General features: G+C 37.8%; 1 protein-coding gene across 10 annotated transcripts in view; it reads left to right on the top strand.

The window, feature by feature from the left end:
• Positions 1-25,666, top strand: part of PCCA (propionyl-CoA carboxylase subunit alpha) — a 270,129-nt gene that overhangs the window by 134,952 nt on the left and 109,511 nt on the right. For all 10 annotated transcript variants that reach the window (XM_068182524.1, XM_068182532.1, XM_068182527.1 and 7 more), the window contains one exon: positions 7,596-7,698. In XM_068182524.1, the coding sequence (XP_068038625.1) occupies positions 7,596-7,698 (103 nt within the window). The remainder of the gene's footprint in view (positions 1-7,595; positions 7,699-25,666) is intronic.

Consider the following 25,666-nt stretch of genomic DNA (forward strand, 5'->3'; position numbering starts at 1 on the left):
TGAGTGGCAGTGGGCTTGCAGTGCTTTGAGCTGAAAAGTTCCTTTGTTGTTTTTGCTAGGGGGTACTTAGCTAATCTTTGGGTGACCCAGCTGGCTTTCATCCAGCAGAGATTCCAGGGTACTCTGCTTGTCTGCTCTCGAAGGCTTGGTGCTGCTGTAGCTGGTCTCTCTCCCTTCCCTGACAGTGGAATACAGAATCTCCTGTCTTGTCTCTCCGATGTTTCCGGCACTATTCAGTCATTTTCCTGAGTAGATCCAGATCTCTAAACCACCATGAAACTTGCCTTTTTTTTTTTTTTTTTTTTTTTTTTTTACTGTTGCTGCTTTTGTTGGGGTAGCTTTTTTGTAAGTTCCAGGGTTGACTTAGCTCTTGAAGGAATCTGGTGAACATCCGCAGATGTGCAAAGTGACTGGCAGACTGGGAATGGAGGAGGAAGGCAAGGAAGCAAGATGTTAGAGTCCCAGTACCATATTGTAAGAAGGCTGGCTCCCCTGGCACATAACTGGGAACAATAAAAACATAAATCAAACAGCAGTATTGTATTAACAGATTCTTGAAGATATGCTTTTGTTCTGGACACCAGAAGACACAAGAACAGGTACTGTGACACTTCATAATATAAACTAATGATTGGCACATGTGAAATTCATAGGCTTTTTTCCTGCTGTATGAAAAGTCTTGCTCATCTCCTTCCATGTATCTAACACAAGCACACATTAGCCTTCTTAATTATAGATAAAGAAATATATGATGGCATTGACTTCAGTTCAAGAATAGTTACTTGTGAGTAGCGATTAAAAGCTCACCAAAGAAACTGAGAGCCCTTTTAATGATGTAGTTTGCACTGGATCAAAACCCTCATGCTTAAAAAAAATTGATGACTTGAACTTGAGGATAATTTAAGTACCCATTAAAAAATATTTCTACAAATCCAAGGTCTCAAATGGGAACTGTTGAAGGCAAGCAAGGATGGTGGGCAGATGACAGGTAGAAGCTCAACAAGAGAAGCAAAGACAAAAATTAATGTATATGTAATTTCTTTAATCACTTAAATTAACTTTTTAATATAAATACCCAGGGTAAATTTGCTAGGAGGATTTGAAAATTAAGTAGCTTCATATATCTTATGATTGCTTATAGAAGATGAATAGCTGTAAAAAACCACTGTGACAATCTGAAAAATTAGAGCAATGTGTAGCCAACACAGATCTGGAAATATGTAAAAATATGTGTTGCTGTTAACAGTAGAAATCCATACTAGAAGTGTTTTAAACTTGGGAAACTTAAGAAATAAAAAAATTTCAATAGAGATGTGTGTAATATTAATGTTCAAGCACAATCCATTGTGTTTCTTTTGTAACCTGCACAATTGCCACTACAGTTGTAGTGATCTACACTGGTGATAAGTAATGAATCTCAGCTGTGTTCTCTCTGGTGACTGCATGAAGTACTGGCCCATTTTGTAAGTGCATTTTTCTTCAAGTATAAATATTGAGTCTTAAGAGTAAAGAGATTCTCTGTTTTCCAGTCTGATTTTTATGAGTTCCATTATAATCCTTTATTAGAAGACCTTTGCTCTAAGTTAAGAAAAAATGAATTACTAGATGTATCTTGGCTACTTTTCCATTAACCTAGGTGAGGCTCTCTTCAAATTACATGTAGAATGGGCATGTTTAGTAATTTTCATAATTAGAGTTTAACTCTTGCTTCCCATCTTTAAGTAAACATTGACTACCAGAAGTAGTTTGTTTATTGCAAGTTATTTTAAAATACTAGCTGTGCTGAAAGTAACCTTGTGCAGAGTATGATTAGTGTGGGAAAGCAGCTGCTGTCGTGCCCTTTTTTATCCGTGTGAGGGATGGCTGGCTGGCAGTAGGTGAGCTGGAGTGGGTTGTTGCTCTGAGCACCCATGCGTGTTTTGGGAGGTGTGGATCTGAGGGTGGGTGCAGGAACACTGATTAGGTCAGGTGGCACCGGTCTTAGAGTAGCCTCCAAGCATTTTGCTTACAGAATAAAATGTCTGCCAGGCATGCAGGAGTCAGATGCACTGGTCTTCTACAGCCTCCAAACAACCTGGAGCCTCTGTACTTTCTAGTCTGCCTGATGAGAAGGAAATTTACTTTGTATTATCCCTATTTTATAGGAACAGACAGTGTATCTCTGTTTTCACAAAGATCCAAGAAGAGTCTTGGACAAAAGATAAAGGATCTTTAGGTTAGTACCCCATTCATGGGATTAGTCATTGCAGTTTGGTCTGTTTCACAGTTTATATTTTCCTAGTTTTTTATTTAAATATTGAGATTTTCTTCTCCTAGATGTTCCACTATTTCTGGTTATTAAAGGATGTCTGAAATCAGTCACTCTCTTTGGGAGATACATCCTGTGCCAATGAAAGATGGGCATTTTCCAAAAGATTATCACAGAAGTCATCCCAAAATACATGAGGGAAAAAAAAAAAAGAAAAGGAGTAATTTACTTTCCCTCTTCTAGCATGTTTACCTCATCTGAATGGAGAGGAAGAACAGAATTTCTTTATATTTCTAATACATAAAGGAATAAAGAGGAAACACTTCTCTTCTGAAATGGCATATTGACTCCAGAGACTGTGTATGAGGTGAAGGCTTTTAGATATATTGTGTTTATCATAATTATGTTGGATAAAATGATTACCCTGCTTAACACTTATTAAACCATCTCTGGAATACTGTGTCCAGTTTTAACCCCCTCATGCATGTAAGAAATATGACAATAAACATGAGTAAGTCTAGTGAAGAGCCATAATGGTGGTGATGGGGTTGGAGCAGATGACCTGTAGGGAGAAGCTGGGAGAACCAGTCTTGTTTTGCCTGGAAAGCAGGAAAGCTTAGGGTGACCTAAGGACAGCCTTCTAGAACCTCGGAGGGGGTTCCCAAGCATATGAAGCGAGGCTCTTCAATGAGTTGCACAGCTGCACAACAAGAGCCAGGGGTCATGAATTGGGGATTTTAAAGGTGTCACTGCACAAACCTCTGAGCAACCTACTCTGAATTTGATGTTGAGATTGCTTCCTAGGGAGGGGGACATGCTGAATAAACTCAGGGCCTTTCAAGGTCCCTTTGGATTCAGTCATTCCATGATTCTGAGTGAAAGTGCTTTGTAGGTGAATTGGGACTGCAAATATGACTTTTAAATTTAAGTCTGGAGGCTTTTGCCATTAGTAGGAGGGGGAATGCAGCTTCCCCTGTCTGTCACTATTAGAACATGGGAGGTGCTTGCTGCTAATGCCATTCATTTCTTCTGCACTGGAATCTAATATTTATGACACTGAATTTTGTTTTCTGCCTCAGCCTACTTGGTATATGTGCCATCTGTAATGACTAACTTCAAAATCCAACAGGAAAAACTTGAGATAAAACAGAACCTAGGAACGTTGTAAACATTGTGTACATTGGTGGTGATCTGAATTGCACTTTTAATCTTTCCCATTATGCTTTTAATTTTTATTCTTCCCGCTCAGAAAACAGTCACTCTTCAAGTATTAAGTAACTTACTGGGGCACATAACCAGGGTTTGTTTGTTTTGTTTTGTTTTTTCCCCTGTAATTGATAGTAGGAAACACGTTTCTAGGACAAAATGCAAATGAGACTGTTATGGGAAAAATGACCTTTATGTAATTTAATTTGAAGTTGGTTATGTAAAGTAATTGCATGAACCTTTTTGACTCAGCTTGGGGGATACTGGGATAATATTGATTTAAGCAATCATAACATCAGGGAAATGAGAGAGAAATGCTTTTTTCTTCTCTTCCTTCCGACCAGGGTTCTGCCATTTGGTAATAGATGTGTGCAGTCTAGTTTTAAATAATATGAACAACACTGCTTCCACCGCTTTAGTTGGGACTTAATTTTATAATCATTCTTCCTGTTTTGCATTTGCCTTATCTAATTCAGCTGATAATTCAGTGATAATGCAGAAGTTTACCCCAGGTTAAACAGACTTGGGAGCTGCCAGTTTCATGTTTTATTGTGGAGGTGAAGCTTCTGTGTAAGCCAGGAGTCTGCAAGGATGAGAGCAGGGAAGAGCAATGGTGTAACTGCCTATGTTGGAAGTTGGGGGACATTTGCTATTTACTCATTTCACTCTCTTTCAAGGAAGCACTTGGACAACTGCTCCAGAGGTAGCTTTGTTACTCTTCAAATCAGTCTGTATGGTGAATGTGAAGGACTCTGTTGTTACATCTTTATTGATGGTGAATATTAACTTATTCCTCAAGACACCCAACTGAAATCCTGAGGAGTAGCTTCTGAAGGGAAATAATACTTGATGGGAAACAAAGGTATTAAAGGTATTACTATCTGGAACGTTGGTGTATTTCCAAATATAGTAATGTAATTGTAAGTTTGACTTCAAAACTGTTTAGAATTCATCTGAGCTAGCAGCAGAGCAAAAGCAGACAGCAAGGGAGATGGGACTGGAGTTCAGGGCAGTATTGACAAGCAGTCTGTCCTGCATAATAAAAGTAAATTGCCATCCTTAGGAAGCAGCCTTTAATCAAACTTCTGAGGCGTGCCTCCAAAGTTATGCAAAGGACATTTTGTGGTAGGGTTGTATGTGTATTGCCAGACACCAAAACCTAATTTTGCTATGTTCCTGTTAACAGTTTCCATTCTCTCCCAGAAATCCTACATTGGATACTACAGTCATAACTGGTTTTCTCCTTGCCACAGCTGGCGTAAATAGTGACAAAGGCATAAATATTTTTTTCATGTTGGCAGTGATGAAGCGAATGTGATCTTGATCAGTTAACCTGTTTCAATTTATTGACCTTTGTTTGCTGTTTGAAGTTAGATTTTTATTCAAGATACGGGAAGAAAGTAGTTTTTGTGGCACAGCAAGCTCAAAAGCAGTTACTTCATCTAAGACTGAGACTATGCAATAACACTTTTGAAATGGGACCTTTCTAGTTTTACCTTGTTCCTTTATTTAAGTTGGTTCTAACAGTGTATGTTGGAGCAGGTGGGAAGATGCAGTTTTGGTCACACAGTCTTGTCATGAGTGTTGGGCAGGGGGACTGAAAGGCAAAGGCTTTAGGGCAGATTCCTGATGTGCCTTTAGCTGGGGCATATAAACAAGTAATCAGTTTTAGATTCAGTGTTTTGAAAAAGTGATCTAAATTTCTTCACTGTGTGTAAGCAATGGGAAAATTGGCACATTTCAGATCCAGATAATTGATGTTATTGCAATGTATAATTACATAAGGCTTATATATACACACATATGTGTGTGTATATGTACAAATAGTACAAAAGTTCAGTGCTTTTTGAATTTTGCCTTGCAATCAGTTTTTCTAGTAACTGGCAAAGGAAAGATCGAGTTGGTTTCTGAAGCCAGGTTCTAAACCTTTCAGCATTTGTATTTCTGCATGTGTTTGTTGAAGTGAAGACAGTTTCCATTTCAAGGCAGATAAAAAAAAATAAACACTGAGCAAAGGAACTTGCAGTAATATTCAGCCAGAATATGCTAATACAGACTAAATTAAAAGAGATTGATGCAGATTTTCTGAGTTTTGTTATTTTTAAATTTACATTTTTTGGCCTGTGACAACTTCTTTGTACTGTTAGCTGGACTTTAATGAATGTATTCCCATCACTGTGGCATGATTACACTTCTGAGGTGGACTCTAAATAGCCTCTTTACCCAACCTTGTTTACTATGCCCAGTGGAACTATGGGTTCTGTGCAGAAGACATCCTGTTTTGAAATTGTGGCTTTGTTGCTGTAGAGTCTTCTCCAATCCTTTACAGCAATCTCCATTCTAGATTTTCTTCAGGATCTCATTAGTCTTATTTTATTCTGCTGATAGAAATTGTCACTGGCTAGTAACCAATGTGAATTTACATTACATAGCACTGAGGCCATGGGAGGGTGGAGGTGTAGAAGGGATCTGTGTAACTGTTTATCTGCTGCAGGACTGGAAGCAAATGTGTCCCCCTGGACAGAGTTCCTCGTGGAGATAGGGCCTTCTGAAGCTCTTCCCCCATCTTCTCATGTGAAATCTATACTACTTCTGGATGATGGCATTTGCTGTGATACGTACACATAAAGCACTTTTTGAGAGCTGTGTTGTAACTGAGTTCAGCAAAGTCTTTCAGTTCTTTAACTTTATTGTGTAATCCTCCTCTCTTCCTTGTGAAATGCCCTTGCTTTCACTTGTGCAAAATCTTTCTAATGAATAAAGTTTGCCTCTTTTCTTCATGACAATTCTGCTTTGCAGTTCTTGTCCTGTTTTGTATCAATTTTAACGTCCTGCCGTATAGACCGACTACTTTTTGTTCTCTCTCACAGAATTATAGAGTGGCTTGGGTTTCAAGGGACCTTAAAAATCACCTGGTTCCAATCCCCTGCCATGGGCAGGAATACCTTCTGCTAGACCAGATTGCTCAGTGCTCCATCCATCTTGGCCTTAGGACTTCCAGGGATGGGGCATTCATGCCCAGACAACCTGTTCCAGTGCCTCACCACTAAAGGATTTCTTCCTAATGTCTAATCTAAACACTTTTCATTTGAATTAAATAATGTTAATTAATTGTCCTTGTTCTTCAACTACATGCTTTTGTAAATATTCTCTCTCCATCTTTCTGGCAGGCACCGTTCAGGTACTGGACATATGCAGTTACATCACCCTGAAGCCTTCTCTTTTCCAGGCTGAGCAATCCCAGTTCTCTTAGCCGTTCCTCATAGGAGAGGTGCTCTATTTCTCTACTCATCTTGGAGGCCCTTCTCTGGAATCTCACATCATTCTTGGCCACCTATTTGCCATCGTTTCATACCAAATCTGTGTTGTGTGATTTCTGACCTAAAGATGGGGAGGGCAGAGTTCTCTTACTGTGCTCTTTTAGCCTGTTGAATGGACAATTGAATCTCTATTTAACCTTCACTTTCTGGAACATGACCAGACTGGGAGAAAACCTGCTTCCTGTCACCCTGGTTGTATCTTTTTGACAAATATTTTCTAGGTTGCCTGCCTTAGGATTATAGACTGCTTTGAGCCGCTTTCTGCTTCTGAAGTGTCAAACATGACTTTGACTCCATTAGTTGTGAACTGATGATTACATAAATAACACTAAACAACCCAGGGCTGACAAGAAGCCTTATCCCCATTTATTTTTTGGGTTTATACTGTTGTGCTGTCTCTTTTGTTTGAAAGATCTGTAGTCTTTGCCTCAGATAAAGTACCGAGAGTGTTCTATATTTTGAGTAAGTTCTAATGTACAGATGGATTCCTTACCAGCATGAGGCACAATATGTCAACCAGTGACATTTCAGTAACGAAAACAAGATGCTGCAGCATCATTCAGTTTCTTTTCTTTCAGTTGTCAAACTGTTTTTAACAGAGATACCAGTGTTAACAGTTGGGCTGATTTGTATGAAAACATGCAATTTAAACTCTGAAACTCAGAGCGTCTGCTATGCTACGCCTCATCCTAATTTAGAGGGAAAAAAAAAAGCTTTCATGTGTAAGGGCTCAGCAGTGTCTTTACTGGTAGTTGTTAGGTTTTGTGTCTGTGTTGGTCTGTGGCATCAAAATTTTTTTTAAACTTCTTTCTGAAAACTAGGACACGAGTTGACAGATTTTGAAAGAAGACAACTACTGGCAACAGCAGCATCTTTGTACGTGGCTGAACAACTGAGATCACAGCGATTTTTAGGGATTCCAAGGTAAGTTCATTTCTAGGAATTCAGATGTGCTGATGCATTTCATTAATGGCATCTTCTCATGCACAAGAATAACTGGTGATAAACTGCACGGTTTCTTAATATAGTCTGTTTATTCTAAATTCAAATGAGCTGTTGCTTACATTTCCCTACTCGCACAAGTCATACATGATTATTTTAATTCTAAGTATTAGCAAACTAATAGGCACAAAAATGTGCTACAAGCCAGTACAGTAATTAATGCACATCAGGAGTTTCATTAATGCAAAATGTTGCTGCATTAGTAACTAACCACAAATTGAGCATCACAAATTTCCCATGTGCCCATTTGAAGCAATCTAAGCACTTTGGCATAATACGAATATTCAGCTACAGGGCTTTAAACTATTGTAGATTTGTGAGTAATTTGCTACCTTGATGAAGAACCTTAATAGTTTAAAGACTTAATTCTGAAAACACTTTCAGACTGTAAAGCTGGAAGGTAATTGATGGAAGAGTCAACACCTTGCTTTAAGTATAGGGATTTTTGTGCTTTTATTCTCCCACTCCTCCATTTTTTTTTTTTGAATTGTAGCTACCAGTAACCTAGGCAGTACTGTTAATTGTTCAGCCACTGCAGTAGACCATGTCAAAATGCTAATTCACTTCTTTGGCTTTTTTGAACAGTATGCTTTTTTCCTCTCAGATATCTAGCTTTTCTTGTCCTCCGGCCCATCCCTGTCAGTGCCTTGAGACCTTCTGTTAGAATTAACTGAATTTATGAAGCTTGTTTGTGTAGTTGGTGTTAGCAGTGGTCACATACAGGGAATTCTGACTTCAGCATAACTCTCCTTGCCTCATGTTTTGTAATGTAGTTGCATATATGTTTGTATGTGAGGGAAGTCATAGTGCAGGATAGACATTCACGTTCCATGCCAGTGGTTTGACAGTGTATTCTATTACTGATTTTTCAGTGGTCAGGAATAAATCAAATGTGGTTTCAAGAAGTCTTTATTTTTATTTGTACCCACAAAGATAATTAGTACCATATGGTATTAAAGAAAAAGAAAGAGACACTTAGGGCAAGCATAACAGCTTTGTAATGTATAGCATATGCAGGGCTGGGTCATTGCTTGCCTTATGCATCTATAGGGGAAAGTAAAGCACCTTTTGTTTCCTTCTACAAGTTATATCCTCCATAGTGAATGGCATAAGGAGAAGAACAGACACTCAAATGCCACTCTTACCTAAAAAAAGAGGAATCAAGGAAAATGAGGAGGAGCCTTGATAGTAGTTTTTTACTGGCCAGCATAGGAAGTTAAGTAGTCTGGTACTGCTACAGAGAAGTGATGGATTACTTTGTACTTAGAATAAGGATTGTTAATTTAGGCAGTGATGGTCAAGCTGCTATTTCATTCTCTGCTCTGATTTTTGATTTTTTTTTCTCTTCCCTGTAAATTGCTCCAACTAGCTAAAAAGAAAAGAAAGGGATCCATGTTTTGAACAGTCTTTTAATGTTTTCTTTTTCTTTTGCAAGTACTTTTTCAGTACTAGGTGTCTGTGTATCTTAATAGAAAAGACACATATGACTATTCTGACTGAGATAACAGAGATGTAAATGTAGTATGGCATTCAGCAATCAGACATGGTCACTCATTTCTTTCTCTGCAGTGTTAGGGAAACAAATATACTCCTGCTTTGAAAAAAAGTTAGCTCATTTTTGGAGTGCTAGTCAAACTCAGTCACAGATGTTCTTCCACCATGGGAAGAGAAGGCAGCAGAGTCTGGTCGCATGAAAAAAACACACATCTGTAAAACTAGATTAAGGTAAGATTTTTCAGATTTTAAATGGTGAAGCTAAGAAATCTTTTCATTACAGAAGAATCACTTTCTTTTGCCATGATGGCATGTACTTATGAATCCTTCAGAAGTCAGGCATTACCATTTTCTCCAAGTGGTGACTGAGTGTGGTTCTTATTGAATGTCTCATGGTTTCAATACATACTGTTAGATCTACTTGCTTTCATGATAGCAAAGCTGCCTGTTTGAGGCCAAGTAAGGATGAGCTAATGCAAAAATGCTTACTGGTGAGTAACTTCTGAAGAAACCAAACCTGATAATGACACCCCGTCCCCAGAATCATACAGCTTGTTCTAAGGAAAAAGGAAAGAAGCAAAGGCAGAATGAGGTCGAAGGATTGTGCAGTGTCTTGGACAATGTTCTTCATTCCTTAGAGCAGTTAGTGGACTCCCTCTAGAGGGGACTGAGCACTGTGGAGCATATGAGTTACTATAGTCCCATCAAGGATTCTTCACCATGTCCTTAACTTAACCAAACTGCATCTCACTTGTTTTTGAAGGTGTTCCATATTGTGGGTATTTTTTAATGAGTAGGGTTGTGGCCAGAGAAAAAGCACAACTTTATTCACAAGACTGCACTCTGTTTGAAAAATACTTGTAAACAAAAAGTTCAGAGTAGGAACCTATGCTATAACGAATGCAAAAGGCCAGTTGTGATCTTGGGTACAATCTTCACTATGGCAGAATTGGGCATTTGGAGTTAGTCTGTTTTAAATCAGTGTTGGAGGATGTGAGCAGACTAGACAGACTGCATGCTCTAAAGCTGATCTGTGACACTTGGACAAGTATATTGATACATTGATCATCGCCTACAGAATTTCAGCTCTCCGGCACTATTTATGTTGACAGCATTTTTTTTATCTGCACTGAAAGCAATTGAGCAAGTCTTGTGCAAAAAACTACTGAAGAGCAGTATTTTGAAATCATACATTATTTCTTTAAAATCGTTACAGCTGTTAAACAGATAGTTTTCTGCTAAACTAGAGTTAAATGCTTATCTTTGCTTTTAATTTGTTTTCTTTTCCCTTTTGGGAGTCATATTTATAATATGCATTCTTTTCACAACTGCAGGGGTATTTTATTTTCCATTTTTTCCCTGTGATTTATTCAGCCCATGATCAGGACTGTTATTCTGGTCAGATAGACAGAAAGTACCATGCTTGGAGCTCTTCACAGAAACTCCAGCTTTCACTCTTGGTTGCTAGGACTGTAATCAGATGAAGTGCAGCAGAGCCAGATTAAGGAATCTTGTTCCAGGCTGCTCCTCCCTTGCTCTCTGTCTTTCCTTCTCCTCCCCAGGCATGGAGGTGTGATTTTGTGTGTAGTTGCATTCCACTCTGGTTCTGCAAAAATGACCTATGTTAGCATAGAAACTAATAATAGTTTACTTCGGATCTTTGTCAGAAGCAGGTTACTTCTGACAAATGAAATTATTCTGGAAGATCTACAAGAGTGGGAATGTGTAGCAAGGAGGAAGATGTGAGCTCATAAAAGGGAGTCAGAGGTGAGCCTCAGCTCTTTTCCACAAGTCAAATTAGTAGCAGCCTCATAAGGGAGATTTCATTATAACTGATGATGTTTTCTGGGGTGTGACTGGGAAATATGTATTTTGCAGTCCCCTGAGTGACTAAATAATCAGCTGTAAGGTTCTTGCTGAAACATATTCTGATGACCAGCAAGCTGTTTCCACCTTTGGCACCCAACTTCCTTCAGCTAGTTTCAGCCAACCTGACCTCTGTAGCGGCAGTTTTCATTGCAGTTGGTTGGCTGGTGTTGAGGTTAGTGCAGGTCACAAGCCCAAGGCTGGTTTGCCTTTCCTGTGCCCGAAAAAGTGTGTTACGATTTGGGTGGAGCACCCACCAGTGAGTTTCCACTGTCTGTGTTGTTATATAGTGCCCCATGCCTCATCAACAGTCTCCTAGAACTAACTTGCCAGGCTTTAGCTAGAACAGCTGTTGGAGATCCATGCATGCTCAGAGTTATAGGAACATAGGCATTTACTTTTCTGATGCAGTCAAGTATTTAGAGCATTTTCTGTGTGTGTTTTTTTTAAGTTTTAATTTAACTGTTTTTTATTTAACCCATTTTCTTGGGAAAAATTGGATGTGGGATGGTTTTGTTTTTTGGGATTCTTCCTAGTTGGGGTGTTTTTTCAAGTATTTATTTAAAGATGATTTGCTAATGAAAATGTTCTGTATTTTGTGAGCCACATACTAATGTGAATATTTCACTGTGATATCCAGATAATAGGGGCACATATTTCCTACAGGAAAGAGCCATGGATGATTAATGATTGTTTCATTGTTCAGCTTTTAGTTATTTTACCTAGGACTTTTCCTACTTACTCCATCGTCCACTTTATTGTGAAACTGGTGCCACCCACAGCTGCTGAACAGATTTACAGCATCTAGTAAAACCCCAAGGTCTTCTAGACAGAACTTGATCTTGTTTCAAGTGGAAACATATTTTGGCTGAAGTGAATCCAGCTTATTTTATGTCTGTTTGATGTAGTTAGCCTTTGAGACCAGAAATGATGTTGTACAGTTGAATCTTCACATTTTGGCTTCAGACTTGTTTTCATTAGTGGGTTGGGAGGGGAATAGGAGAGTGTCTCTCCAGGTGTGGCTACATCATGCTATCTCATGGGTCTACTAATGTGATGTTTATACTTCTAAACCCAATTGCCTACAGCACTTCCTATGTGTTGCTTGTGTTGGCTGCTAAGTGTATTTTCCTAATTTTTCTATGGGTTTTACCCTTTTATCATTTATGACTTGGAAAAAAAGCAGTGAGGCTGCATGCCCACATTACCTGATACTACATACAAAAAGATGGTAACACACTGGAAAATGTTTTAAATTGCTAGCAAGAAAAAAAAAAAAAAACTAAAGGTTTTTCTTGCTTGTGTGTTTAATATAGAAGACTGAATTGGGAGTCTTGAGTTAAACTGTTCTTGTGGGACCTTAGAGAAGTCAGTTGAATTTGGCCTCAGTTTACAAAAAGACAAAATGGCCTTAATACTTTGCTGCCCTATTGAGGTTTTGTAAATACCTGTTTATCAACATGTATGAAATATTTTGAGTCCTAAAATGGCTTATGCTTTCTAAGCATAAAATAATATTTTCCCAGGAAAGAAAGTGTATAGTGAAAAGTTAAAATACAAACAAGTTTTTGTCAAGTTCTGAAATAGCTGGGCTACATTTTTGTTTTAAAATTCTGAAATGCAGGGGTCCAATGCAGTGAAAGGCAAGAACAGAAATCAATTTATTTAGCTTTATTTTTAATGAATTATTCTAGGTTCCTGTCTGGGTTGATTCAGTACAGCTATATTCATGTTTGCCTTGCCATTGCTTGATTACAGGGCAGCGAGGGAACTGTTTAGAGAGCAGTAGAGTCCCACACCTCTCAGGCATCCTTGCTCTCACAGAGACTACACCTATTACGCTGCTGGAATCTGGGACAGAGCCAGCTCTTTGCCAGCCTAGGGTTTCCCCATATGGAAGGATGGTCAGCTGCCCAATAGCAGAGCTTTCTGACTCTCCTGCACTGCTGGAGCAGCACAAAATAAGGTTATGTTACATGAATTTTAAAAAGAAGGAAGATGATGTCAGGAAAATTCATTGGAGTCATCTGAACTAGCCTTTTGGAAAGGGAAAGAGTTCTTACTTTCAGCGCAGGCACTGCTGAGCTATAGAAATTGTATTATGTGAATTTAATTTTTATTTCTTCTGTGGAACTGTGGTATTAACATGAACAGTTATTGCAAGTGCAGCTAAGCATATATACTTCCCTTTATCCTACAGATACCCTCTATATAAACTGCTTTGTTTTCACTGGTATGGTTGATCAAGTCCACCCTACTTGTGGCTTTCTTCATTCCCTCACTTTGGAGTTATGCAGTCATCCTTAGCTCATGAAAACCACACTGCCTTGTCCTTACTGTTCTGTCCCCTGCTCAACAAGTCGAGCATTCTTCCCATGGTTTACTGTTAGGCCTTTGAAAGTCTTTGGTATGTTTGTGTAACTACTGCAGCTTCACACCATTATTCACTGTGTGGTCCCTTCTTTTGCCACAGACTCACAAGGCACTAAGACCCTGGTCTCCCTTTTTCATGTGAATTCCTTGTTTACCATGAGCTTTTCTGGTTGTGGTAACCCTCTTGTCTCTCTGGCTGTTATCTAATGTTGTTCTTTTGACCTCTCATAAGTCATTACTGTGGTTTTTTTGTAATCTTGCTTAGTAACTGCAAAACCAGATGCTCTATATAATATTTTAGATGTTTTTAAATCTGGTATTGTTTACCCTTCTTGGTTGTTCAGTCGCTTATCCCAGAAAGAGGGTTATATGTGCTAGAAACAAAAATGTAGCTGCAAATATATGAAGCATGCATTTTTTGTGCCAGTTGGGAATGAACTTCTATGGAAAATATAAAAGTTGGAATGGGATGTTAAGGTATTATTTATGACTCTACAGAGTGCATGTATGGTATTTTTTTCTTTGATTTGATTAAATTAATGCAATCAGATTGAAAACACAGGTGATATAAGGTATTTCTCTGGTTGTTTGAAAGCACAGGCATTGTTCTGTTTGATTGCTAAACATCTATTCCAGGAACGGAGCAGTCTGTCATGGGAAGTTTTCATAGCTTGTCATCCCTGTCATTTGTAGGGAAAAATGTGTTCTAGGTACTCAGGAATCCACACTTGCTCAACCTTTAGAGTTGCTAACCATTATGAAATCATTATGAAGATAATAATTACTTAGGGTTTGAATCTCAGTGAACATCTCTTGGGAAGATCCCCGCATCTTGCTGAGGTGATTGCTGGTGGGAAAGGCTTTCACTGAAGTAAATGGACCTGGCTAAGTCCCTATGTTTATTTTTTATTTTCACCATGTCTTCTGGGAAAACAGCATCTGCTGTAATAGCTTTATAGCTTCTGTAGCTACTGTTCACTTAATGCTGAAACTTGAATTTGCATAATATAGACATGTGAATGTTTTCTATTGTGCTGCCAAATTCCTGTTCTTTTTTTTAGTTGTTCATCTGGCCCTTTTCTCATCTGTGCTTTGCTTATGACCTCTTATGCAAGATCCTCTCTTTATAAGACTTCTCTCTATTTAAGTTACTTTGATCCCCTCCATAAGCCCAACGATTATTTCCTCTCATGCAGGTTTACACCTCCTAAACCTGTTCTTTAATATTTGTCTGTGTGTAAAATGTGTATGCGTGAAACCGTAAAACTGACAAGGTGTGTGCTAATTGCCATGTGCTCCCTGGTCATTTCGCAGGTATTTTTAGGATATGCTTTTGTCTTCCTCTGTGTATTTTACTTGGAGTTTCCAGGGGCAGAAATGAAGTTGTGTAGGATAATTTTATGGAAGGGCAACATTTTTCTTGACTTTTGGGGTCTCTAAGCTCAGTAAATACATCTGTAATTGCATTCGCATGAGAGATTTTGCTGATATTTCATTTCCAGGATTATTAAAGATAAGCACGACCATCAGCACCTGATGTTGTGTAGTTCCTTGAGGCACTGGTTGTGTCCTGCTGTTTGTTTGTGTAGTGTACAGCTTATTCTGGATGCTGTTGCTGTAGAAAGGTTGTCAACAAAATATATGGGAAGCAAGTCTCTCATTCAATATTATCTGCATACTTTCACATGTATGTGTCTGGATTTGTCCATTCTTTAGCATGCTTACTTCATTCCTGTTCACAGAGGCTGTAGTTAAATACAAGATACTGATTAAAGGGATAGGTAATTCATTTATACCTTTGTTGCTGAGTATTACAATTTTCAACCGTTTCTTTTCCCTTTGATTCAACTGCAAAAGTGGGATGGGACACAGAATAGCCTCATTATTGTAGGAGTATTTCTCTGTTCCCTGCAATGATTCCAAAAGCTCTTGCACACTTCATCAGTATTATTGTAATTCTTTGGCTGCAGGATATTTGGCAGCTGTTGCACCCCACTGGCAAATCCTATTCAGACTTCACTTCCATTCACCATTGCCATTGGAGAATTGATTTCTCTCTCCTCTGCTCTAACCTTTCCCAATTCATTTTGGATTGTTCAATGTGAAACATTTTAATTTCATATCATACAGCCATTCAGCTCACAATCCTTTTTTAACCTGTCACCAGGGTAACAGCATAGCATGCTTGCTTTAGGCAATCAAGTTTTTATTTCACATGCTTAATGTTGCATTAAATGTTTGCATTTTGTTTAACCCTCTTAAATACTTTAAAATGTGGATATATTTTGCAGGGTAATGAAATCTCTGATTTCAGTGTCAAGTCTTCACAGAAATTGTCTTACTTAAAATAAAAAATAAGAAATCAGAAGGTGAATACAGTAATGAGAAGATTATTAATAAAATCCCAAATGGCTGAATGAGGCAAACATCCATAGATGGTAAAAAATATTTTTCCTCTGGTAAAACCTTCCAGAGGCTTGTTATTATAATCTTTAGACCTATATTTTGGGATTATTTTTACCTGTAAGTGCTTGTATCAAATTAATGCAAATATAGGCTTAACCATGCAATAACATGACTTTAAGAAGTGAAATGTCTGGCCTATACATGTCAACCTACTTCACACTGCTTCCCAGATGTGTGTGGAACTGTAAGCTGAATAACAAGTATTTTTTAATACATCAAAATTAGAATTTATTGGGATGATGCTGTTGATTAAAGAAATATAAGATTTTCAAGTATCTGTTTTTCCTCTACATGCCAACCATCATGGCATGAAGAACAGGCTGTAACCATTTTATTGGAAATAAGAATAATAAGGAATGTGTTATCATAGATAATTACAAAAATAAATTAAAATGGACATTTTCATATCTAAAAAAAACATTGATTTCCTATAACTGATGCTACAGAGCAAGTCCTGCCTATCTTGGTAAAGGAATAGGACCAGCCAGGTTTGCCCTCACTTTTTTGTGGGTATTAAAAATATGTCTGTAATAGATGTCCTGAAAATACCCAGTCTTTAACTATAATTAGAGGTCTAGTGTTAAAGGCTAAAGGCTTTTCATCTGTCACAATCTAGTTTCAATTACATAGGTATAAAAGATATGGGGGGAAGGGGTAGGAAGTATTTAATTTTAGGATAAGTAAAATTTAAGAACATTGCATTGCAAACAAGCCCTGACTTTCTCGTTTATAATGAAATAAACCCATAATGAAAGCACTGATAATATACATGTTAACACTTAAGAATACTAATTTTGCAAACCCTCCTGTTTTCAAAATAGGTCATACATATCTATTGTTGTTTAGAAAAACCAAATGTGGAATGTTTGATTACTGTACTAGCCAGCGTGTGAGTTTCTTGAGAAGACAACTGTTTGCTATAGATCAGATCCATAAAGTTGACTTAGAATTTTTCTTCCAACAGCATGTAACTAACTATAGAAGGATAGAAATGAAGATTCTTCTATTATTTTCCAAGCTTTCTGTCCAGTTTTCTATTTTTCCAAGTTGTGCTATAAGCTACCAAATGTTATTGCTCATCTAAAGAGGTTTGGCAGTGTTTTGTTACTGAATTTTGCCAAAAGGAGCCAAGCATATGGTAACGGTTAATTTATTGGTTCTTCTAACCTCCAGGGAACTCTTTACAGAGAGCATATTACCTTTTTATCTAACATATTTTAAATAAAAGAGCTGTTGACTTGAAATTTGATATGCCAGTGTAGAAACTAAGCCTTCAGTGCAGTTATGCTCAATTCAGTCTTGTTTAAGGGTAAGACTAAAAGTGTAAACATACAAGACTGAGCTAAGACTTCTTTCTTTTCATCTTTCAGAGGGGTGGGTCTCTTCTGTATAATTTTAGTGTGTGTGGGTTCAAATAAAAATACTGAAAAGACATTTTCTTGAGGAGAAAAATAATCCCTAACTTTGTCTCAGAAGTCTTGCAGATCTTAGCTTTTGTTTAAAGATATTCCTGGTATGTGCATTACCAAGGAATGCTAAAAGAAAGGAATATTTTTAATTTCTTTGTATGTAAGACCACAGGCCTGTTTGTTGGTTTGTGACAATGTATAATTCTAATGGGAGAATTATTTGAGAGGTAACATTGCTAATAGTGTTGCTATGTGCTATCTTGGAGTTGAATCTCATCCCTGATATTTGCAAACTCAAAATCAGTCATCTACTACCTGCATTAGAGGTAGCCTTAGGTACTGTATATTTTTGGTTTTGTGACTGGGAGGTATTGTGAATCTTAAAAGGAAAGCTACATGGATATGCCATTGTATTTTCAATGGGATACTTGGGATAGATGGTGCCTTAAGTGAAAAATACTTAATACCGATTTCTGTTGTTTCTTCAGAAGTATTCAAAGACCCAGATATTTTTCCCTAGATCTGTGTTGAGACTGCTCATATGACTTTTTCTTTTATGGTTATGGATGATTCTTTAATATCTTTTACAGACCATTCTTTTCTGTGTAATTAGATGTAGTGCTTGGAGTTTGTTTTGGCTGTGGCTTCCCTTTAGCATATATCTTCAAAGCCTGTAGTGTGAGAAAGACTGGGCAGGAAAGAACAGCACAGGACCTTGTTCTTTTGAAACCAGGGATGTTTACCCATGGACTTAGAAAGGAGATGACAGGTCTTTATCCTGTCTCTCTGTGGTGCTTAGTAAAATTAGTCTTTCTACAGTTGGTAGCGAGATGATACAAAGCAATTGATTGCATATTAATTCCAGTTAAAAAAAAAATAAAACAACAAAAAACTTCTAAAATACCTGGGTTCTAAGCTTTAAGCTTTTATCCCTGTGTGTTCTGATATGTGTTTCTGAATCTCCTCTCTCTGGCATGATGGTGGAAGAGATGGTGACATACCTTGGTGACAATAATGATTTTCTCTAGGCCCTGCTGCTCATTTTTCTACCAGACACTGAAATTTAAAGCAGGTGCTCATCTGGCTGCACCTAACTGTTAATGTCCATAGACACCTTTACCCTGTTTGTCTCCTTGAGCTAGTGAGAGCACTTTTCTTTAAACTCTTTCTTGTCTGCCCTGCTCCCTCCCCTGCAGCAAAGCCTTTATTCTTGTTACTTGTATCTTCAAATCACAATCATTTAAAGATGCTTACTAATATTAAGTCCTCTATTCACGGTGGTTTTTTTCTATTTTTGGTCGTGGACATTGCATGCTTGCCTCTACTACAGGCTGCCTTTTCCCAAGACTTAACACTTGTATTTAAGTGACCCTTTTGAGTAAATAGGCTGCAACTCTGTTTCAGTGGTTTCCAAATTCTGGCAGCCTGACAGCCATTCAAGCTTCATTCTCCTTATGTTGGGTGTTGTAGCACCTTTCCACAGCCGACTTTTCTTCAGTTTCCTCAGCTTTCTTACTCATCTGTCTTTCCAGAAGCAAGGGGGAGTGAGATCTGATACCATTTTGCTGTTTCACAGTTTAAAAAGGTGGATTGCAATGAGAAATTGTTGTGTTCATGGCCTGTAAAGGGTGGAGCATAACTCTTCAGAGATAAGGACTTTTGTGATTTAACCCCAGCCACCAACTATGAAGAGAATTACCTCTACCCTAGCCAAAATCAGCACACAAGGCTAGTTTGTCTCCCCTAGGAAGGTCCAGAGGGGCTGCAGTAATTTGCATTTTAGAGAAATTATCTTGGGTATAAACAAAGGAACTTTGGGCTGAGGGAGAAAATGGATGTTGTGTATGAATTCCCTCAGCAGGTGAGTGCACAGGAAGGATTAGGGCTGAAGGCAAAGTTGTGAAAACCAGTTCTGAACATATTCTTTGATATCTTCTTTCAGCTGCCATGCGCTACAGTTGAAAGTGTATTTCAAAAATATTTTGGATCTTCCTCATGTTTGTGCAACAGTTTTACTTCACGTTTTAGCATTTCTGTTCAAAATGAGTCTGTTTTTTGAGTCAGAAAAATCGTAATTTTTTTTAGCATCCTTTTGATCACACACAATTTGTTTATAGAATAGAAACATTTACAGAAAAACATGTGTATTGGGTTAGTAAGAGTTACAGTATCATCTGTGTGTATTTATATTCATTAAATAAAATTGGATGAGTAAACAATAATGATTAAAGAAAATAGTTTTTTCCATAGCATTTAAAAATGTACTAATATAGTACATTTTAATATATTGTGTTATTCATGCATTTAGCACATTTATTTTTGCCTGGTGAATTACTGAACTGCACTGATTAGTGCTAATTGTCTGGGCAAAAAGGAAAGGAAGGAGATGGAACTTACAGTTAAGTACATTATAGAAGTGTAACTATATTCTTATGCTCTTCCTAGACCTTATTTAACTTTCTACTGTTTATCATTGAATATTAGACTAGATGGATATTTAGGCAAGTCAGTACAGCCATTTTTATGTCCCCATCCTATATTGATCATTATTATGCTAAAATAACCATCATCAGTGAGGTACATCCCACCTACACAGCCTGGCTTCTCTAAATCTGACTTTAATCAGCAGAAAGCTTAGTGGGCAAAATTTTTATATTAATACTGAGAATGAGGCACTAGCTGTTACAAATGTTTTGTCCTTCACATTCAACCCTAGTTTAATAATTCTCAAATTCTGTCATTCAGCTTTGATGTATATAACTTTAGCAAAGTTGGAAGTCTATGCACATTTTTTTCTTATTGTCTTTCTTCTCTCTGCTTGAGAGACCATACTGTGAACAATGGCAGATGTCTTATTAAAAGCATGAAAATACATAGAGGGCAATAGATATTTATCATCTTTTGAATATGTATCACTCTTAAATTATTAGATGCCTGTATTTCTGTGGCCGAGGGTTGCAGTGCCTAAGTAATGTAAAAAATATAGCTAAGCATTACCTGAAGGTAGTTCAGCCAATTTCAGGTCTAACTCATTGTGAGAGGTACCTTTCTCTTTCCATTAGTTAAGAAGGGAAAAGATGGTTAATATTAGGTGCTGAAAGCTCAGTGCTGTGAGTGCCGGATGTAAGCTGGAAGTGCAGGGGGCGATGCATGGAAGGTAATGGTAGTCACTGAGTTCTATGTGCTCTAGCTGTCCAGACAAGACATACGAGTGCTTGTTGGAGATAGGCATGTTTTATGTTATCTAATATAATTTTAATGGACTTTTGGGGGTTTTCTCATCTGCTATGATTTTTTTTTCCTTCAACTGAGCAGAATTAGTGGCATTAATCTGTTTCATGGGAGTCTAGTGCAGAAGAAACAGAGAACAAAGCTTTAGAATCTGTGAAATATGCCACATTTCTTACATGTAGGGGGGAGGAAGTAGCTGTGGCATTGCCTGGTGAAACTGGCTTGAGTGCTTCTAGCCAAATGCTGTAATCACATTTACCTGTGGTTTGGTAGATACATAGTTGATACCTGTGTTGTCACCCAGCACTAGTTCTTGTGCATGTAGTTTGAAAAGCCAGGCACTGTCTAGAAAAACAGAGTTCCAAATGAATCACAGCTCTTGGCCAGCTTCTGTTTCTTACACTATGACATGCAGTATGGCTAGCAAGGAAAATCTGGTCATCCTTCTGCAGGACTGTGGGCCGTCCTGAATGTACATTCTATGTGTTGCCTGAATTAAGTCTCTTATAGAGGAGAAAGAACAACAGAAAAACATGTTCAATACAGCTGTATTCCCAAACTGATTTCATTGGCATGAGATGGTTAAGCTCTTGGATGGACTCTTGGTTCTGCTGCAGCAAGTTTGTGGGAGGTGATAAGCTCTGTGTGATAGATGAGCTCTTACAATACTCTGGAACTCTACTGAAATCTGGTGCAAGCATTGTGTTTTCCAAGATGTGCAAAAAAAGAGAGCGTAATTCTATTTTAAACAACTGCCTTTGGGTTATTGCATATCTGACAGGCTTTAGAGAGACCAGGTCAAATCATGAGTCCTACAAAATGTGGCAGAAATTCCATACTTCTGGCAATACAATCTGGTTAGTTCCAAGGGGACTGCAGATCAAAAGGGTGAGAGTCCTAAATGAAACTAAACCATAGGAAAGACAGCATTCAATACACAGCTCTTAACAAAAAACTCAAAAAGATTTTTGGAGGTGGTGTTCTCTAAAAAGGTGTTTTCAGTTTGGCCTAAGATAGGTTGGGAATTCTATTTTGGTTAGCTAGTATAATTTAAAATTTTTCCTTAGTTTGCACACTGTGTTCCTTGTGGGCCTTAAAAGAAGGCCAGTGTTCTTACTCTCTGTGCTGTTGCCAAATTTTCTCAGAGATAGCTTTATTCTGATTGTCTTTCCTTTTCCCTTGGCTGTTGTAGTTGTCCCTCACTCCTGATAGTGTGCTTCCTTTAGTAAGTTCAGCAGGTACTGAAAAGTTTCACTCTATTGGGTTTTAAAACTTTATTCCTTAAGGAAACACTGTATTTCAGTTTGTTCTTAGTGCCTGTGGGTCAAATGCGTATCTCTGAATAAGAAAGAGATAGGTTAATGCGTTTTTTTGGGTTAAAGTTTGTAAATCAGTGATAGTTGGGGAAATGGCAATCTGTTCAAGGAGATAGTGTCTAACAAGATAGAGGCAGCTCAGGCCATGACTTTTTCAAATTGGAATTCTAAAATTTGATTCTAAAATATGCATTTTCTCCTCCACAACTGCAGAACAATTTTTCAAATATGCTGCACTTTACAGTATTTTTGCTTTCAGCTGGGCAGGAGCTGGTATGTATTAAACACTTCTTAACATAACTTTTACTAGGGCAACTAAATAAGAGGGGTTGAGCTTGAATTTAAATGTCAGAGTTTCTTTATTGTTTTTTTTTTTTTCCTGAATATCTAGACTAAACACCAAACTTAGGATTTTGAGGGAATGCAGTTGCAGAAATTGTCATTAAGATCAAAATCTCTTCATGTGAATAAAGAATTCTTCGAAAACTAATCTAGCTGTCATTAGACAGTGTACCAGTACAAGTGTACCATCTTGTTCATGGTGACAATCTCTTACTCTCACTGTATGTATTTGACTTTTGATTAGATTTAGTCTAGTCTTGTGACCTGAATGCCCATTTGTGACTGGAGTCAAGATTAGTAGGCAGATTTCACTACTGAGATGAGTACAGCAAACTGATCACAAAGTTTGCCTGGATGTTTCAAAAAAAGAGAGTATGGAAAGTAGTCTTATATGTAGAAGTAAAATTGGATTATTTCCTTATCAAACTGAGACATCACCTCATTTTTGTATTAGTAGGTTAGCATTTCCTTCTGCCTATTTTTTATGTGGACAGCAAACCTGAAGTATTCTAAACTTAATACAAAATGAAAAATAGCACATTATTACTGGGAACAGCCCTTCTTTGAATGGAGGTGTAGGAAACAGACTGCCCAACAGGCAGCAACATCCCAAGGCCACCATGTTATATGAAAGTACATAACTGCTACTGGATGATGTTAACAGAAGAGCTTTAGTCCTCCCTACTGCATCACAGTGGCTTGTTCTGAAGCTCTTTACACATAACAAACTGTGATAATTATTGCAAGACTATTCTTAAATATCTGCACAATAAGTTTCTTTACTTAAGGAAATAAGGGAAAATTTGTATAGGAAAAGGTGTTTGCTGTTTTCCTTTTACAGAGTAAAGTATATTAATTTTGCCAACTGCCCAAAGTTATCTCCTAATAAAAAATAAAAAAATGTTTTGGAAAACAACAAATTAATTAATTGGAGGAGAAACAGCCCCAAATTTTTTGATGACAAACAGAGTTTTAGATTTTTCTCTCTGTAACAGTTGTTAGCATGCACAAGTCAATATTGTTGACTGATCTGATTAGAAACACCTGCTTGCAAGTGGGTCCTCCTTTGGTAAATAAAAGATGGTTAAAAAAAACAGATTAGAAGCACAAACTTGTAAATTATACTAAAAATAAATGTCATTTCTCTCTGCTTGTGAACAGTTGATTTGAGTGTTCCTTGCTTCTTATTTCACAAATGCTAGCAATGAGACAAATAGCAGGATCTCTTATTCAGCATTAATGCTTGTGATGATTGCTTTTTCCAACAGAAACCAAATACTAAGGTAGGCCCTAACATGTCACAGGAGAGGAAATTGGTTTCAGATATATTTTACGTTTATTTATTTGAATTTTTCAAGCTATGCTGTTGCCTGCTGGAGGACTGGGCAGTGTGACCCTTTTCTGAAACTGAGAGGTCTTAGGCTCTACTGGCAGCTCCCAGGGTTACTGTGTTTCATACAGCTTACTAATGCAAAGTGCATAGAAATTTCCTGTCATTAGAATCACGTGCCAAAACTTTTTGTCCCAAAGAATGCATCATCAGGCGGCAAACCTGAGTCTCCATGAATTCTCTCAGCCTCCGTGAATCTCTCATTCCTTCCTACCATCAGCAGGGTAGGGTGGTGAGTTCCCCAGGTAGATACCCGATAGATTTAAATCTAAAAGAGCCAAGAAAGATCTTTCAAGAGGCTAGAATTGTTGTTTGCTTGCATGTTTGGAGGATAATTTCTTGTGAAGACTGGAGATAGCTTTGGCAGAGGATCCTGCCAGGCTGCTGAGGATGCTGGCTGTAAAACACTGGGATTAGGGTGTCTCTCTTTGCAGGACCCAAGCCGTGCACCTTTAGAGACCTCTGCAGTGGAAGCAGGTTAGCCAGGGTGAGCTCAGGTTCTTTGCAAGGTTATTTCTCAGTTAAATGGAGATGAAAGACACTGAGCCATACTCCTAGGTCTGGGCAGCCAAATTCACCCTAGATTTATAACTGTTTCTTTGGCCCTCATCCGGGTTTCACTACTGGAGGTTTTCGTTGGTCACTGGATTGCAGGCTCTTATGTCAGTGCAAATTGCTCAAAAAGCTTCTGTTGAAGGAAAAGGGAACATCCAGATGTATGCTGTTCTGAATCAAAGCACAGTACACTCCATGGCATCCTTTTAAAGCATTGATTTTATATTATAGTTTACCTTCCATGTAATTTCATTTTTTCTTGTGGTCACTATTCAAATAGAGTATAGGCTATAAATATGCATATTTATTATTGATCTCAATGTGATATGTAAGAAAATGTAATGTAAAACCTTTTTGATATAACTGTTGAGTAATTCTTTCAGCCTTTGTCTCATCAGCTGGCATACAGGCTAGTAGAGGTTATTATTTTGTATGACATATGAAGAACTATAATTTAGTGTAATGATGGTATATTTTCATATTCACAGTGAAAGGGGTACATGTATATGTATGCACATATAAAGCAGGAAGAAGGAAAACCTATTTTAATGTAAAAGGGCACATGATATATATATAGATGGACCAGTCTGAATATATGTAGAAAATGTGTGTGAATAGATATAGAAAATACTTCAAATTGCTGAATAAAATATTCCCAGATTCTTAGGTTCCTTGCACATAATTTTTGGTTCTTAAAATAATCCTGTGAAAGTGCTGCTTTTATCTTTTCTGTGTGATGATGAACTTTTATGTTGGAAAGTGTTGAAAGTCCTCAGATACTAAAGCTTAGATTTGTGTTTTGTTTGGCAGTACACTTCTGTTTAGAATTCTTTTAATCTATCCATTCCCTGCTTTTATATTCATCTGATAGTTGAAGGTTCTCTGAAGGATATTTCTTTGCATATGAACTTATTAAACCAATAATGCTCAAAAGTGTGAGATTTACTTCCCTTTTTTTGGTTTGGGGCGGGGGGGGGGGGGGTTGGTGGTTTGTGGGGTTTTTTAAGGGTTTGTGGTTTTTTTCATCGCAAGATAGGCTCTTGTTTGAGTTGTTAAATTTCTATTTGCCTTTCTTGATTTTTTTTTTTTTTGGAAGGGTGGGGGGAGGGCAGGGAAAATAAGAAACAATTTATATGGTAGATCTAAAGTTTCATTAAAATTGCTTATGCCCTGTCCCAGGCATTTTAAGTGGGCCATCTGTCTAAACATCTCTGCATTTTTTTCTGATCATTTCCTCGACTTATTCATGAGCCATGGGAGGGCTCCTTTGTAGTCTCCATGTAGCTGGTTCAGTCTACCCCCACTGAATACATCTATGTGCTTGCATAACATATCTTTTCACAGTGCTGGAAATTCTCTGAACTTGGTTCAGATGAATGGCCCACTTTCTGAAGGTCTTTTTTTCTCCCTTTGCAAGATTTGTATGCAGAAACTGACCTTGGTGGCTA

Source organism: Anomalospiza imberbis, chromosome 2 (genome assembly GCF_031753505.1).
Source record: "Anomalospiza imberbis isolate Cuckoo-Finch-1a 21T00152 chromosome 2, ASM3175350v1, whole genome shotgun sequence".
NCBI lineage: Eukaryota > Metazoa > Chordata > Aves > Passeriformes > Viduidae > Anomalospiza > Anomalospiza imberbis.